The sequence below is a fragment of the Scyliorhinus canicula genome, chromosome 11, assembly GCF_902713615.1.
Source record: "Scyliorhinus canicula chromosome 11, sScyCan1.1, whole genome shotgun sequence".
Lineage (NCBI taxonomy): Eukaryota > Metazoa > Chordata > Chondrichthyes > Carcharhiniformes > Scyliorhinidae > Scyliorhinus > Scyliorhinus canicula.
Genome location: NC_052156.1, coordinates 168,419,530 through 168,438,029, shown reverse-complemented (window position 1 = coordinate 168,438,029; position 18,500 = coordinate 168,419,530). Strand labels below are relative to the sequence as shown.

At 44.8% G+C, this 18,500-nt stretch overlaps 1 protein-coding gene across 2 annotated transcripts in view; it reads right to left on the bottom strand.

Moving 5' to 3' along the window:
* The window catches only part of sema3ab (sema domain, immunoglobulin domain (Ig), short basic domain, secreted, (semaphorin) 3Ab), a 285,635-nt gene that overhangs the window by 186,006 nt on the left and 81,129 nt on the right, over window positions 1-18,500 (bottom strand). For both annotated transcript variants that reach the window (XM_038811984.1, XM_038811983.1), the window contains exon 3: window positions 1,630-1,692. In XM_038811984.1, coding sequence (XP_038667912.1) covers window positions 1,630-1,692 — 63 coding nt within the window. The remainder of the gene's footprint in view (window positions 1-1,629; window positions 1,693-18,500) is intronic.

The following is an 18,500-nucleotide window of genomic DNA, read 5'->3' as shown; positions in this document are numbered from 1 at the left end:
CTTCAGCCAGAATCAGAACTCAACTGAAAAATGCTTTCTCCAAAGCCTGATGCCTGAACTCCACCCAGCAATTATATCATCTCACCAAGCTGAAATCTAATTAACTCTCCAAGGAATCCCCTTCATCAAAACAAAATTGTATTAGCCCAAGCTTTTACGATGGTTAATTGCATCTCAGTCTCTGAAAAACCTTTATTGCCTTTCAAATCCAGATTCTTCTAAAAACATGGCTGCAGCAGTCAAACTCACTCTAACCCAGGCTTTTAACTCTTACTGCACCAAATTCTTGTAATACCCGCCTCTCACACTCTCCTCTGGGTGCTGCTGACTGCCTGTCCTGGTGTCCTCCAACAGGACAGCGCCAGAGGTGGTTGTGACACAGTGGTGTATAGTCAGGAGCCAGTTGCCCTGGTAGTCCTCTACATTGTCTCTAGATCCCATGATGCCTAGTGGCATTGGGTATAAAATGGGCAAGGAAATCTCCTGAGGATTACCATATACTGCAACCACCACCCCTCTCAGCTGCTGAAGCAGTACTCCTAAATTCAGAACACCATTTATAGGAAGCCCTGAGGGTAGTAACAGCACAGGATGTACTCTGGGTGGGAACTTCAATTTAGTAATTCCAGCACAAACTGAGCTGGCTGGGTCCTAAGGGACGTAAATCAAGATGTCATTGCTTTCCTCTGGGCAAGATTCCCTCCACACGCTTTCTGAAGTAAAATGGCAAGTCGACCTGGTTAACAATTACTGATTCATGGGGAAATGAGACCGTATTATCATTATGCTGGGTCTTCGTTATCATGTAATGAATATTACAGTTTGTCCCATTGCCTAATTTTGCAGCTGGATTTGAGACCATTTCAGCCTGAAAACCTGAGAAGCTGTTAGATGTTCCATGTCTGTGATTTTTACCTGGAAGCAAAAACTGCCGTCTACTCTTTGAGAAATGCAATTGGACAATGGTTACTTCAATGGGGCCTGGCAGAGAGTGAGTGAATCCCTGTCAGCTTTGGTTTACGCCAACGCTTGATGCCAGCACAAAAAGTGTGAATCATAGAATCCCTGCAATGCAGAAGGAGGCCATTCAGCCCATCAAGTCTGCACTGACCCTTCGAATGAGCACTCTGGCCATGCCCATCCCCCCTATCCCTGGAACCCCATAACCTAACCTGCACCTCCCTGGATACTAAGGCGCAGTTTAGCATTGTCAATCCACCTAACCTGCACATCTTTGGACTGTGGGCGGAAACCAGAGGAAACCCACTCAGACACGGGGAGAAAGTACAAACTGCATATATACAGTCAACCGAGGGTGGAATTGAACCTGGGTCTCTGGGTGCCGTGAGGCAGCAATGCTAACCACTGGTGCCACCCATATCCATCAACGAGGAGTATTCCCTCATTTTTAGTTTGGTGCAAGGGCCCCCGAAGGAAACTCAACCTTTCATTTCCCACTACCCAATTTGTCTTTGTGTTATAATGAACGAGGGAAACATCAGTCCAAATAGCATCTTCCCCATCGAGATCTCTAATTCGTCAACATCAACGTGAGCAGTTTGCCTACATGATACGGTAAATTTGCATGTATTGATGTTAAACTATGATATCAGTAAATATAATCCTTACCACAAGGTCCTTCCCTGCCCATTTACATTCATTTCTCCTGCTGTGTGATGGAGGCCACACGATCTGAAAATCAACCAAGAAAATAAGAACAGTAATATTGCCATTATTCATTTTAGTTTCTATAATACCTAGTCATTTCTGGACCAACAATGCTAATGTTCTTCGAAATTCAAACCAACTTTCCAGATATTCAAGTTCCTATCAAAGTGAAACTGGGACATTTATAATACTGCAACTAGTTTCACAAAGATGTGTAAATCCATTGCAACAGTAATGCCAGGTCAAAATTGACCGTTATTGCTGATCGGGTAGCTCTGATCGGACAATACTCAATTACTTCTCAGGAGAGTTGGAGTCAGGTTCTGATCTTAAAAGCTTTTTGACTGTTATTAACTTCTGTTAGAAATCAAAGGTAGTTTTAAAAGATTCATATTTGTCTTGGTAAACATTCAAAATAAGGTACAGTTTTATGTGTGTTAATGCTTCTCTGCCTGGAAGGTAAAAACCTAAAGTTAGAATCATGCTGGACAAATATGTTTATATGTGTGGACGTTGGTTTCAATTTCAACTGTAATTCTATTGTGCTTAGAGAGGGTTATGGTGTGAAGAATATATAGCACTATCAGGGTTTGCTTACCAACTGGAGGCCCACATAAAGATAAAAAAAGCTTTTAGGTTTTAGTTTTAGCTAAATATGTTGGCCATTGGAAATAAGACCTCGGGGAGTAGACATCTCTCAGCTCTGTCAGGAGAAAAGACTGGACAGGACAAGGGTTGCAAAGAAAGAGGCTTCCTAAAATGCAAGTTACAGTCCAGATAGCCAGGGAATTGGAACAGAAAGAGTATCTAAGACAACTGGAGTGAACAGAGACCAAGGTTTTGTTCAGAAGAATTCAAGGAAGAATAAACAAAGTATTCTAAGTCAAAGAGACATTTGCAGTAACCAAATATTAAAGTGCGGCAGCAGACTTCAAATTAAATCAAACATCTGGGATGGGATTCTCCAATAATGGGGCTATTTCCCACGCCAGCGTGAAAACCGGTGCCAATGACTCCGGCGTCAACGGCCCCCGAAAGTGAGGAATTCTCACCTTTCTAGGGGGTTAGGTTGCCGCTGGAGTGGGCCCCGCACCTCCAGCCGGTGTGGAACAGCCCGCGTGAGTTCGCGCATGCGCAGAACAGCCGGTGCGATTCCGCGCATGCGCAGAACGGCCGGCGTGATTCCGCGTGTGTGCAGAACGGCTGGCGTATTTCCACGCATGCGCAGAATGGCCAGCGTATTTCCGCGCATGCGGGGGGATTCCCTTCTCCGTGCCGGCCCCTGGGCAATATGGTGGAGCCCTACAGGGGCCCGGCGTGGGAGTAAAGTAGGCCCCCACGGAACCAGCCCACCCACCGATCAGTAGGCCCCGATCGTGGGCCAGGCTACCGTGGGGACCCCCCGGGGTAGGATCTCACCCCACCCCCCTCCCCAACAGGCCGCTCCCGGCACACACAACTTCCAGGTCTCGCCGTGTGGGAGGTGATTAATGCACGTCGGCAGGACTCGGCCAAACTAGTTGGTCACTCGACTCATCGGGCCCGGAGAATTGCTGGGGGTCAGCTGTCAATTGCCCCCGACTGGCGTGGCGGGAATCCCGTGGGGGCCTGAGAATCGATGCCGGAGAATGGGGAATCTGACATCGGGGCACGATTCTCGCGCCCCCCGGGGATTCCCCGACCCGGCGCTGAGTCAGAGAATCCCGGCCCTGATGTCATTTTACTACAGTCTTGGAATAAAGAGTTGACACAAATGCGAGCAGTTTGCACAGCAGTCAAAACAAGGAAATCCTGAAGGGATTGGTGTAAAATCCTTCACTCAATTTGGTTTTCATTTGGAAAACCCGGTCTGGATTTCAGAATGTAAATTGGTAAGGCAAAGCATAATTATGAGAGAAGATTTTAAACTGTGCTTTGGGGGGCTGGAGTTTGGAAACTCACATGTGACAATCATCTGGGGGGATTCTGAAGAGAAATCCACAAACATTCAATTGAGTTCGGAGAGTTGTGTGTTAATGAGACCATTATAGCTTAAGTTGTAGCTTAAAGAGTAAAGGAATATTGTATAATAATCCCATTTTTTCATGTTTAATAAATGTTTTTCCTTGTTGTCAAAAATAATTAACCATCCTTTGTCTGTTCCTCCACAATTTTTTTAAAAAAAGTTACAGACTTTTGAGCCAGTTTTCCAGTTATACCATCAAATGGGATTGTAACACTTCTGATATAACAGACATCATTGAAAATAAATTACTTCAAATGTAATGTTTGGAGTTTGGGGAAGGAGGTTAGGTGAAGGGTAAGGACATACAATATAAATGTTGTCATGGTATATTGTATGTTGTAATTATACAACACTTAATATGGTTCGATCAAATCTCCTTCATCAACTAAGCATTTGTCAAACAGACGGACCATCTTGTAGTCCGAATATTACAACAAGTTAATCAAATTGGGAAATGTATGAGAATTGGACTGAATCTGGTTAATATGTTCTGTTGCTTTATAAGGCTTCATGTTTAGCAAAAGCAAACAATACATACATTTGTCAAACCTTCCTTTAGAGCTTTGATCTTTCTCTTTAGACTTTTTAACAATCATAAACAATAATTAACAGCATAAATCGGCTAACCAACCAAGGTGCTTTTATAATTGATTTCTTGCAATTTAAAACTGCAATGAATAAAACTTCTAACAATTGGACTGTGCTTTTTGAATTATTAACATGTTACACTTCATATTGTGGCATCTGTAAACTGTGACAAGCCCTTATTAAAATTACTTGCAGAACTTGATTTTAAGGCACTATTTTTGCAATTAGCCCATTCAGCAATGCAAATTTGAAATTTACATTTTCAATATTACATCATACACTTTGCCTTTCTCATAACAATGCACACCTTACGCAGATATGTAATGGCCCATGGCAAATTATTCACATCTATAAGTTATGACCAATTTTCATAATGTTTTAGATGATCCTTTGGAAGAATATTGATAGTGGAAAAATGAATAATTCCAGAGATTTCTTCAGTGACTGATAAACTGTGTCAGGTAACGCTTTAGAGTTTCAAATATTTACAATATATAGAAACTAACCAATCAGTGAAATAAGTCCCTCCATTGGAACTGCTCGAGGGGAATAAAAATAAGATGATTGGATTCATGCAAACACTTCACTTTCTCGGTTTCCACGGTTTGTTGTTGTATTATTGCCATGCTTTTGTGAGATGCCAGAAAGAGGAATTTGTTATAAATGCAACACAGATGTTTGTGTGATAAAACCTAGTACTCTGTTTTCTCAATCTTTAAACAGAAATCTAAGTACTAGAACTTCAGAATTGTCAAGTTTATTTTAAACAAAATGAAATATATATAGCTGTTTCATTCAGTGACTTCTCTTGTCTATAAATTGCAGGACTGTTTGACAGCCAAATTCAATATGTGAGCAGAGAGACAATTCCTCAATGTTTATTTTGAATTGCTTGGTGTGACAGGAATGTAAAGTCATCTCTGCCAATGGGTGGCCGATTGGGATCAGTGAACTACTTTTAAAACACAGTTAAGCACAATTTTGTTTCGCCCTTTCCTGCCGCTGAGGTTGGAATTTATTGAAACATGTTTGCACTGATTAACACTCAGACCTAAGACCCAATTCTGCTCATCGTGTGAAGCTTGTGCCCATCAAGAGCTGTAAGCATAAAATGGAATTCTTTTTTATTTATTGACTGAATTCGCACAGACGAAAACAGCACAGATGATACAAAGGAGTTTACTCGACACTTTCCCAGCAACATGCTTCAAATCCCCCTCACAACACAGTGGTCAAAGTACAATTTCTATTCCTTACGCTATAGAATCACAGAATTGTTATGTTGCAGAAGGGAGGCCATTCGGTCCATCGTGTCTGCACCGTCTCTCCAAATGAGCATCATGACTTAATGCCATTCCCTTGCCTTTTCCCCGAACCCCTGCACATTGTTTCTCTTCAAATAATCATCAAATACCCTCTTGAATGTCTCGACTGAATCTGCCTCCAGCACACGTGCAGGCCCAGACCACTCGCTGAGTGAAAAATCAGTTTTGTCGCATCATATTTGCTTCTTTTGCAAATCACTTTAAATATGTGCCCTCACATACTCAATCCTTCTCTGAACAGGAACAGTTTCTCTCTATCAGTCCATAGATGTGCAGTTTAGGTGGATTGGTCATGATCAATTGTCCCTCAGTCCCTTGGTTAGGTGGTGTTACTGGGTTACAGGGATAGGGTTAGGGCGTGGGCCAGGTTTCGGTACAGATTCGCTTGGCCGAATGGCCTCCTTTTGCACTGTAGGGATACTATGATTCTACTCTGTCCAGCCTATGATTTTGAACATCTCGTCTTCGCCTTCTTCTCTATAAAGAGTACAGTCCCAACCTCTCTAATCCATCCTCTTGCTCAAGTATAGATTGTGTCGTTGCTATTGAGCTGATATGAATTGCGTCGTTAAAATATTATACTCTCTCAAACTTCAAAATATTCATTGGGCCACTTCAATCAGGAATTGACTATTTCAGTTAGAACATAGAACAGTACAGCACAGAACAGGCCCTTCGGCCCTCGATGTTGTGCCGAGCAATGATCACCCTATTCAAACCCATGTATCCACCCTATACCCGTAACCCAACAACCCCCCCTTAACCTTACTTTTTAGGACACTACGGGCAATTCAGCATGGCCAATCCACCTAACCTGCACATCTTTGGACTGTGGGAGGAAACCGGAGCACCCGGAGGAAACCCACGCACACACGGGGAGGACGTGCAGACTCCGCACAGACAGTGTCCCAGCCGGGAATTGAACCTGGGACCCTGGAGCTGTGAAGCATTTATGCTAACCAACATGCTACCGTTCTCCCTTTTCAATTCAGTATATATCTATACAATTCGAGGATAGATTTTAGGCTTATCTCACACATTACCAGAGCACAGAAATAAATGACACGCTCACAGTCCAATGTGTGATCATGGTGAATCAGAAACCTTGCTTTGTGCAAACACTTGGAGATGACAACAGGAATGCTTTGATAAGTTTTACAAGATATTAAATAATCATCAGTGTGCAGTGTTGGATTCGTACCCCATTCTGAACGAATAAAGACAGCGTGATGACATTTGTTACAAGGGCAGTTCGAGAATTAAGGGTACCACAACTGGAAAGCTCAATGATCTGTGTTACATCTGAACAAGTTCTAGATTTATGAAGCTGCCCTGCAGTCTGCACAGTGGGAGGGGGAGCACAGTCAGGGTCAACAAAGACAGAGGAGTTGTCAGTGGAACTTGTTAAGACTTTACCTTCTTGGAAACAGGTCGCTCAGTAATCTCTGGTTTGTGTGCTGTAGGTGTGACTGGTCATGCATGACTGACTATGTTTCACTGGCTGTCTGTCAGGATGGAGTAAGAATGCTGCCTGACAGCAACCAAGTACAGAAAAGCTCTGGATTCCTGAAATTGAGAGAAGGATGAATATGTGCACAGTTTAAAAATGAGTTCTGCTTAAACTAACATTTTTCACAAATAATGTCTCATTGATTCCCCAAAACCACTGGGGAAAATACTCGAATACTGTCTCAAAAAACATAGTGGCATTTACTCTCTGGCGTCACGTCAGTAACCTATTGAATCACTGATATGTTGAGTTATGCTGCACTTTGAAGTGTGAGATGCCTGTCGTGTCTAATGAAATGAAAGTTACTGCGTGCTTTCTGAGTCACTCACTCACTTCTCCACCACAAAGCTGGGGATTACTCTCCTATGGATGCCTATCCCTCAAACCCACCTGTCACAGCTGAGTGGAGATTTCTCCGTTTACACGAAAGCCAGTCTGGGCTGAACTGTCTCCCAGGAGCAGGAAGGGTTCTATTTCAGGATCTTAAGCAACCTGCACAGACTTACTCGTGTAAAATTATTTTCTGAAATCAAAATGCTTCACTTCAATAGAGGAAGGGTCATGCTGGATCTCTTTGAAAACCTTTTGAGCATTATTCAGAAGCACGGTGGCGCCCCATCAGTCCCTGCTAAAGGAGTCGATCATTCAGACAATCAAGTCTATTCCATCAACAGACCTTAACTTTTCACACTCTCCCCATGATTCTGATAATATCCAACGGCCTTTTGCTCTCTGTCTTCAATGTAGTCTATGGGCTGGAATACCCCTGCTGTGTTTTCAATGGAAAACGTAAAAAAGGACAAGTGTCCAACCCTCCATCTTCCCACGCCCGAGCCTACCCACAATGCAATAGGTGGGCAGCCCACTCGCGATATGCAGATAGATAAATAAGAGTCAATTGAGGTCATTAACAAGCTAATTGACTCTGATGAAATGCTGCCCATGTCACAATACGGTTGGCGAAGACAAGTGAGCGCGAGTGCGCAATGTGTTTTTTTTTAAGTTATTAAAAGGGCGGGAATGAAGTGGGGGTGCTACTCATGCCCTTTGCACTTTGAGGGTGATGCAGTTAATGTGGAATTGAAAACAAGAGAGTGTACTTTGAATAAAGTAGATTTTGTGGACAACAGAGAAAGAGCAATTAGCTTTGGGCAATAAATGCCACATTTGCGAGAGATAGCAACACCCCTTGAAATAATGGAAAAAGGGGGAAGTAAGTTTTAATGAAAAGAAATTGAGTTTGAAAAGCAGCTGACAACTGATCAGAATGTCAAGGTTTCATACAGCCCGGTAGAATCAGAGAACGATAGTAAGGAGTGGAATGAAATCAGCGGGTAGGAAGCATCGTTTTTGGCAGGAATTGGGAAGAATGGCTTCAATTTTCCCAAAGCTAAATTGGGGAAGTTTTCATTCATCCAATACTCAACATCAGGCAAGCAGTCTGGCTGAAGACAGCTGAATGATGATTGAGAGAAGCAGTAGATCTGGTCTGGTCTGTAGATCTGGTCTGGAGGTGTTATCTATGCAGAGAGTCTGAATAGACTCGGACTGTTTTCATTAGAACGATGGAGGTTGAGGGGTGACCTCCTAGACGTCGAGGGACATGATTTTTTTTTCTTTCTTTTTCTTAAATAAATTTAGTGTACCCAATTATTTTTTCCAATTAAGGGGCAATTTAGCATGGCCAATCCACCTACCCTGCACATCTTTGGTTTGTGGGGGCGAAACCCACGCAGACACGGGGAGAATGTGAGGGACATGGATAGAGACATGGGCAGGCACTCCCAGGGTGGAGGTATCAGTAACCAAGGGACATAGGTTTAAGGGGTAGGATTCTCCCAACGGGCAGCTAAGTGACGATGCCGGAGTAAAAACGGGAGTGTTTTACTCCGGCGTCGGCGCCCGTCCCGGGACCCCATTCTGCATCCACAGCAAACTGGACGGTGCTGGAGCAGTCTCCACTGCCCCAGCTGCCAATCCCGGCCTGAACCCGGCACCGCAGGGCCTGCGCATGCGCAGTGTCCTTCTTCCCCGCGGTGGCCCCGACGCCAAATGGCGCAGGGCTACAGGAGCCAGTGTGGAGGAAAGTGGGCCGGGGGCCAGTGAGGCCGGCCCGTCAATTCGTGAGCCCCGATCACGGGCCAGGCCACTACAGAGGCCCCCCCACCGGGGTCGGACACCCCCCTCTCCTCCCACAGGCTGCACTTGGACCCTTCAATGGCGAAGTCCCTCCAGCCCACAGCAGGTTAGAACGGCGCCGACGGGACTCGGCTTTTTGTTGACGGTCGCTTGGCCCATCAGGCCCGGAGAATCGGTGCGCCAGCCCATGCCGGCCCAGGCCAGAGAGTCAGCGCATACCCCGACCGACGCCGCGCCGACAACGCCAACACTGGTGGTGCCGATTCTCCTCATTGCGGAGAATTGCATCCCGGTGTCGGAACGGCGTGGTACGATGCGCACGGCGCCGCACCGATTCTCCAACCCGCGGGGGGGGGTCGGAGAATTCCTCCCAAGGTCTGCAGAGCAAAGTTTAGAGGAGATGCGGGATGCAGGTTTTTTACACAGAGGGTGGTGAGTGCATAATATACGTTGCCTGGGGAGGTTGCGGAAACGGATACATTAACGGTGGTCAAAAGGCATCTTGACAAATACATGGCTAGGTTGGGTATAGAGGGATACGGCACAAGTGCTGAGGGTTTGGCCAAGGGTGTTAACATGACTGGCACCGGCTTGGAGGGCCGAAGGGGTTGTTCCTGTGCTGTATTGTTCTTTTTTCTTTTTTATTAAATTTAGAGTACCCAATTATTTTTTTCCAATTAAGGGGCAATTTAGTGTGGCCAATCCACCTACCCTGCACATCTTTGGTTGTGGGGGTGAAACCCACACAGACACGGGGAGAATGTGCAAACTCCACACAGACAGTGACCCAGGGCCGGGATTCGAACCCGGGTCCTCAGCGCCGTAGGCTGCAGTGCTAACTGCTATGTCTCTTTGTACACATTGATCATGTGTTAGTGACAGTGACCACAACTCCTTGACTTTTACCATAGTCATGGGGAGGAATAGGAACAGACAGTATGGAAAGATATTTAATTGGTAGAGGGGAAATTATACTGCTATTAGACAGGAGCTGGGGAGCATAAAGTGGGAACAATTGTTCTTCGGGAAATGCACAACAGTAATGTGGGGGTTGTTTAAGGAAGGAAGCTTACATAAGGTTGAGGAAGAAAGGATCTGACATGGCTCGACAAGGTATCCAGGAAGGAACGCAAAATGGACTGAGGAGAGCTAGAAGGGGGCATGAAAAAGCCCTGGTGAGAAGGATTAGGAAAAACCCCAAGGCGTTCTACACTTATGTGAGAAATAAGAGGATGATCAGAGTGAGAGTAGGGCCGATCAGGGATAGTGGAGGGAACTTGTGCCTAGAGTGTGAAGAGATGGGGGAAGCCCTAAATGAATACTTTGCTTCAGTATTCACCAGAGAGACCTTGTTGCTCATGAGAACCAGGTTAATAGGCTCAAACAGGTTGATATTAAGAAGGAGGATATGCTGGGAATTTTGAAAAGCATCAGGGTAGATAAGTTCCCTGGCCCAGATGGGATATATCCAAGGTTATTACGGGAAGCAAGGGAGGAGATTGCTGCACCATTGGCAATGATCTTTGCATCCTCACTCTCCACTGGAGTAGTACCGGATGATTGGAGGGAGGTGAATGTTGTTCCCCTGTTCAAGAAAGGAATAGGGAAAATCCCTGGGAATTACAGACCCATCAGTCTTACATCTGTGGTGAGCAAAATATTGGAAAGGATTCTGAGAGATAGGATTTATGATTATTTAGAGAAACATTGTTTGATTAAAGATAGTCAGCATGGCTTTGTGAGGGGCAGGTCATGCCTCACAAGCCTCATTGAATTCTTTGAGGATGTGACGAGACACACTGATGAATGTCGGGTAGTGGATGTGGTGTATATGGATTTCAGTAAGGCACTTCATAAAGTTCCCCATGGTGGGCTCATTCAGAAAGTCAGGGGGCATGGGATATCGGGAGATTTGGCTGTCTGAATACAGTATTGGTTGGCTAAAAGAAGACAGCAAGTGGTAGTGGATGGAAAGTATTCCCACTGATGGTGTGGTGTCCCGCAGGGATCTGTTCTCTGACCTCTGCTCTTTGTGGTTTTTATAAATGACTTGGGTGAGAAAGTGGAAGGGTGGGTTATTGAGGTTGCAGATGACACAAAGGTTGGTGGATTGTAAATGGTGTCGAGGGCTGTTGCAGGTTACAACAGGACATTGACAGAATGCAGAGCTGGGCTGAGAAGTGGCAGATGGAGTTCAATGGTAGAACCTTAGGGAACTATGGAGCTAACTATGTGGGAGTAGGAAGGAAATAACTGATCGAGATGTACTGGTTACATTCAGACAGATAAAAATGGAATCATACGAAGTCAGTGTGAAGCTGGACAAAAGGCAATAACAACATAATGGAGGTTATCAAAAGGTACTGCAGTGTGATTATTTTTCTAGAAATAATTATTCTAGAATTATTGACTTTGGGTAGAATAAAATTAACAATTCCTATTCTCATTAATGAATATATCATGGATAGTTGGCAGAATCTTTTGGATTCCTTATCATTTCGCATATTAAATGTAGCTATTTAAATGTGAGAATATTGATATTTGGAGGAAGATTGTGAAAGACCTGTGAAACACTCAGGATGCACAGCAGAAATTGATGAAATGTTACCCCTTTCGCAGGATTGTACCACACCTAATAATTCACAGGAGTCAGTCACAATTGTGTTTGGCACATCTTTGAAGTGATAATAAGTCAACATGTGCTTCAGCACATTTTACACCCAGGAAATGATTAATTTTAAGTTTAATCTGTTTATTTTCACTTGATTTTAAACAGATGAATCTCTCTACTAAAATAGGAATTAAAAATTTTTCGAAGGCATCTTAAGCGTTTGAACACTATTAGCAAATAGTGGGATTTCAACACATTTAACACTCTTTAAAAAGTTATGAAAATCAATTTTGTAGCTAGTGAATGGTATGCGTTACAGAACTAAAACTGTTATAATACACTGTAGGTGACGGAGGGACAGTCTATACAGACAAGAGGGAGGTGCCCTGGGATCCTCAACATCGCCTCCAGACCCCATGAAATCTCAAGACATCTGGTCAATCATGGGCAAGGAAACCTCCTGCTGATTACCATGTACCCCCCTCCCCACCCCACCTCCCTCAGTTCATGCTGAACACCACTTGGAGGAATCACTGAGGGTGGCAAGGGCGCAGAATGTAGTCTGGAGGGGGTACTTCAATGTCCATCACCAAGCGTGGCCCAGTGAACTGTGCAAACTGGCTGAGTCCTAAAGGACATAGCTGCTAGACTGGCTCTGCGCCAAGTGGTGAAGGAACCAACAAGGAAAAACCTATTGACCTAATGTCCAACAACCTGGCAGCCACAGATATATCTGTACATGATGTTATCAGTAGGGATGACCACTGCACAGTCCTTGTAATGATGTTAAAGATACCCTCCATTGTGTTGTGTGGCACTACCACTGTGCTAAATGGGGTAGATTTTAAACAGATCTTGCAACTCAAGACTGGCCTTTGTTGTGTGATGTTATTGCCAGTAACATAAGCTGCCACTTGATGTAGGCTCTGCTGAAAGATGCTCCGGACTCGGAGATACGTTTAACGTATTTATTGAACAATTAACAATGCTCTTAAATGAGTTTGACACTCTACTAATCTGCCTCTAGTAACTCAGTCTATTCTGCTAACTATACATGCTTGCCCTCGACCATGTGCTAGGGTGTGATGTTGCTGATAATCAACCCTGTCCTGCTCTCTTGCTTTCTGCCAGTGGAAGAGGCAGAGCCTGTGTGCCCTGTCCTTTTTATAGGGGTTGTGTAGTGCCCCCTTGTGGTAATGCCACCTCTGGATGTCCTGATTACCCATTGGTTGTGTCCTGTTCTAATGACCCATTGGTTGCGTATCTGCATGTCATGACATCTCTGGTGCTCCCTCTAGTGGTTACTTAGTTGTAGTGCATTTACATTAACCCCTTATGTATATACAGTGATGCATATCACTACAGCCTTTGTTACGACCGGTCCTCAGGTGAGGTTCCCCAAAAATGTCAACCTGGGCGAGATCCCTCAATTTTCTACCATCCGGCTGGGATAACCCCAAATTGTTGTGCCCCAGATGAGGAAGGATGAGCTTGCTGCCTTCCATTATTCAAACCCCTCTGCTGGTCACAACAAGATTAATCTAAAAGAATCTTTCCTTTTGTGAATCTGATAATCCTCAACTGACCTTTCCCATCTTATCCCCATAAACCCTTAATTCCCTTGCTAAGTAAAGGAGCCAATTCAACCAGGCTTTCTTGAGGTTAGAGTGAGTTTATGAATGACTAAAGGCAAGAAAATGACAGGCGTATACATTCACACAGATTAGAAGTGAGAATTGAGTGGTTATACAAACAGTCCTTCACTCATGAGGAGCTGATGATTGACCATTGTGGCGATTGTGATTTGAGATTCCAATAGTGCTGTTTTCAGCAGGCAAACAGTCAGCTTTGAGATTCTGTTGTTCTGCAGTTTGGCCGAGTGGTTCCCCTGTTCTCGTTTCAGCTGGTGGTCTTTGCTGACTTGACGCACTTCAACAATCCGAGAGAGAGAGAGAGATAGGGATAGGCCGAGAAAGATTTTGCCGGGGATGTGCGACTGCTGCTGATTCTCCTTCAGTGTTGCACACGTTCTGACAGCTCGGTACAGGTTGACACACCCACACACACTTGGGGCGGCTTTTGGCCAACTTTCATCCCAGACTTTGTATATTCCAAAAAGGCAGAATCCACAAAACCATCTGGACATTACACGTAGGTTATGTCAGGATGAGTTGATACCCATCTCCTACTATATTCCATTGTCTCCACCAGACATGGCAGTTAGCTTCTGCACGCTTCCAATGCATCTTTGTCTGTAAACTGAGTGGTTCTACTGTCTCCCAGATTATCATTCTCCCTCCAATGCAGTGCAGCCAGTGACTGACTTTGCATTTTCAATGATTCTTAGCTTGTGTACGTATTTTAAAAGCTTCAAAAGTTTGTGGGCCATCAGTAGCAACAGAATTGTACTCAACCCCAAGCTGAAACCTTATTGCCTGGTATATCCTCCACTCTACCAGTGCCTCAAAGTCAGGGGACCAATCTTGGTTCAATGAGGAGTGCTGGAGGGCATGCCAAAAGCAATACCAGGCATACCTAAAAAAAGAGGTCTCAACCTCTTGCGGCAGCACAGTAGCACAGTGGCTAGCACTGTGGCTTCACAGCGCCAGGGTCCCAGGTTCGATTCCCGGCTGGGTCACTGTCTGTGCGGAGTCTGCACGTTCTCCCCGTGTCTGCGTGGGTTTCCTCCGGGTGCTCCGGTTTCCTTCCACAAGCCGCAAAAGACGTTTGGACATTCTGAAATCTCCCTCGGTGCAGCCGAACAGGTGCCGGAATGTGGCAACTAGGGGCTTTTCACAGTAACTTCATTGCAGTGTTAATGTAAGCCTACTTGTGCCAATGAAAAGATTATTATTATTATTATTGGGTTACGGGGATGGGGGTTAAAGTGAGGGCTTAAATGGGTCAGTGCAGACTCGATGGACTGAATGGCCTCCGTCTGCACTGTATGTTCTATGTAACCTGGTGAAGCTACAACACAGGACTATTTGCGCGCCAAACAACTTAAGTATCAAGTAATAGACAGAGCTCAGTGATACAGATGCACCATAGAAAGCATACTACCTGGCAGCATCACAGCCTGGTGTGGCAACTGCTCGGCCCAGGACCGCAAGAAACCTCAGAGAGTCGTGAACACCGCCCAGTCCATCACACAAACCTGCCTCCCATCCATTGACTCCATCTACACCTCCCGCTGCCGGGGGAAAGCGGGCAGCATAATCAAAGATCCCTCCCACCCGGCTTACTCACTCTTCCAACTTCTTCTATCGGGCAGGAGATACAAAAGTCTGAGAACACTAACAGGTTCAAAAACAGCTTCTTCCCCACTGTTACCAGACTCCTGAATGACCCTCTTATGGACTGACTTGATCTCTTCACACATCTTCTCTACTGAGAAGCAGGAAGGGTTCTATTTCAGGATCTTAAGCAACCTGCACTGTGTCTATGTATTTACATTGTGTATTTATGTTTGCTCTTTGTTTTTTTCATGTATGGAATGATCTGTCTGAACTGTGTGCAGAACAATACTTTTCATATTACCTCAGTACGTGACAATAAATCAAATTAAATACCAGAATAAACATATCAGATTGAAGCCTTTCAGTCCTATTGCACTCAGTCATGAATGATGGTGGACAATTAAACAACTCTGGCGGAGGCGGCTACAGTAATATCCCCATCCTCAATGAGAGGGGAGCCCAGCATATCTGTGCAAAAGACAAGGCTGAAACATTCTCAACGATCTTAGCCAGAAGTGTTGAGTGGATGATCCATTCCAGCATCACAGATGCCAGTCTTAAGCCAATTCGATTCACTTCACCTGATACCAAGAAATGGCTGAAGGTACTGGGCACTGCAAAGGCTATGGGCCAAGACAACATTAAAATATATGAATTAGGAGCTCCTGAAGCCTGGCCTGCCATTTACTAAGATGGGGCTATTCATTCATGTTCAATTACTCTCACTACCAAATTTGCGGATGATGCAAAGTTAGGGGGCATTGTAGACAGTCTAGGTGATAGCAAAACATTGCAAGGAGATATTGACAGACTAGGTGAATGGGCAAAAATTGTGGCAGATGGAGTTTAATGTGAGTAAGTGTGAGGTTATCCATTTCGGACCAAAAAGGGAGAGAGCAGAGTACTTTCTTAATGGAAAGAGGTTGGGTATAGTGGGTGTCCAAAGAGACTTCGGTGGGGGGTGGGGGGTGGGGGGTGATCCAGGTGTATAGGTCCTTAAAATGCCAGTAGCAAGTGCAGAAAATAATCAAAAAGGCTAATGGAATGTTAGCCTTTATATCTTTATAAGCACGGTAGCATTGTGGATAGCATAATTGCTTCACAGCCCCAGGGTCCCAGGTTTGATTCCAGCTTGGGTCACTGCTCCGGTTTCCTCCCACAGTCCAAAGATGTGCGGGTTAGGTGGATTGGCCATGATAAATTGCCCTTCGTGTCCAAAATTGCCCTTAGTGTTGGGTGGGGTTATGGGGATAGGGTGGAGGTGTTGACCTTGGGTAGGGTGCTCTTTCCAAGAGCCGGTGCAGATTCGATGGGCCGAATGGCCTCCTTCTGCACTGTAAATGCTATGATAATCTAGAGGATTGGAATATAAAGACACAGGGGGTTATGCTGCAGCATTACAAAACCCTGGTTAGACCCCATTTGGAGTCACTGTCAGCAGTTCTGGGCACCACACCTTAGGAAGGATATTTTGGTCTTGGAGGACGAGCAACCATGGTTGACAAAAATAATACCTGGATTATAGGGGTTGATTACGAGCAGAGATTACTCAAATTAGGCCTGTTTCTGCTCGAATTTAGAAGGTTAAGAGGTGATCTGATGAACGTCTTCAAGATATTAACAGGGAAAGACAGACAGGGTAGATAAAGATAAACTATTTCCACTGGTTGGAAATTCCAAAACTAGGCTAAAAATCAGGGCCAGACCGTTCAGGAGAGATGTTGGGAAGAGCTTCTTCACTCAAAGGGTGGTAGAGATTTAGAGCTCTCCCCCACACACAGACGTTGAAGCTGGAACAGTCGTTAATGTTAAATCTGAGATAGCTAGATTTTTGTTCAACAAAGGTATGAAGGGATATGGGCCAAAGGCAGGTTGATGGAGTTAGGTCACAGATCAGCTATGATCTCATTGAATGGTGGGACAGGCTAGATGGGCTGAATGACCTACTCCTGTTCCTATGTTTCTCTGTTCCTGTGGCTGATCTGATTGCAAATTTGATCCCACATTCCTTCATACCCCCATCACCTTTTACCCCCTTGTTAACCAAGATTCTATCGAGTTCTGCGTTAAAAATATTCAGACTCTGCTTCCACCACCTTTTGGTGAGAGAGTTCGGGAGACTCATGACCCTCTGGAAGAAGAAATTTCACCTTAAATGGCGACCCATTATTTTTAAACAGTGACCCCTAGTTCTAGATTCTCCCACAAGAGGAAACATCCTTTCCACAATCACCCTGTCAATGCCCCTCAGAATCTTTATTGTTTCAATCAAGTCGCCTCTCACTATTCTAAACAACACAAGTGTCGTCTGTCCAGCCTTTCCTCAGAAGACAATCCGTCCAATCCAGATATTAGTCTAGTAAATCTTCTCTGAATGGCTTCTAAATGCTTCTTCTAATATTCTGGCAATAGTACTGAAGACGTGCTCCAGAACTTGCCATAGCCTTAGACAAGCTGTTCCAGGTGCAGCTATAACACTGGCATCGGCCCAGCAACGTAGGAAACTGTCCAGGTTATGTCCGACAAACAAAAAGCAAAATAAATTCAAGCTGGCCAATTACCGCCTGTCAGTCAACTCTCAATCTTCAGTAAAGTGATGAAAGGGGATGTTGGCAGGACTATCAAGCAGCATTCACGCGGCAATAATCCAGTCACTGACTCTCGGTTTACATTCTGCCAGGACCACAGAGCGTCTGGCCTCAATACAGCCTTGGTTCAATCATGGACAAAAGAGCAGAATTCCAGATATGAGGTGAGAGTGACTGCCCTTGACATCAGGCCAGTGTTTGATTAAGTATGGTATCATGGAGCCCTAGCTAAACTGGAGTCAATGGGAATCGGGGAAAACTCTCCGCTGGTTGGAGTCATACCTGGCACAGGGGAAGACGGTTGTGATCGTTGGGGGTCAATCATCTCAGCTCCAGGATATCACTGCAGGACTTCCTCGGGGTAGTCCTAGGATCTTCAGCTGCTTCATCAGTAACCTTCCCTCCATCATAAGGTCAGAAGTGGGTGTGTACACTGAGTTCACAATGCTCAACACCATTCATAATTCCTCCAGTCCTGTAGCAGTCAGTGTGCATATGGTTCAATACCTAGACCATGGCCAGCCATGGACTGATAAGTCACAAGTAACATTCAGGCCACTCAAGTTCCAGAACATTACCATCTCCAACAAGAGAGAATCTGACCATCTCCCCTTTACAATCAATGGCATTGTCAACACTGAACCTCCCCCTTTCAATATATTGAACTGAACTAGCCATCTAACACTGTGGCTACAAGAGAAGGTGAGAGGCTTGGAATCCTGCAGAGAGTAACTCACCTCCTGACTCCCCAAACCCTGTCCACCATCTACAAGTCACAAGTCAGGAGTGTAATGGAATACACTCCACTGACCTGGATGAATGCAGCT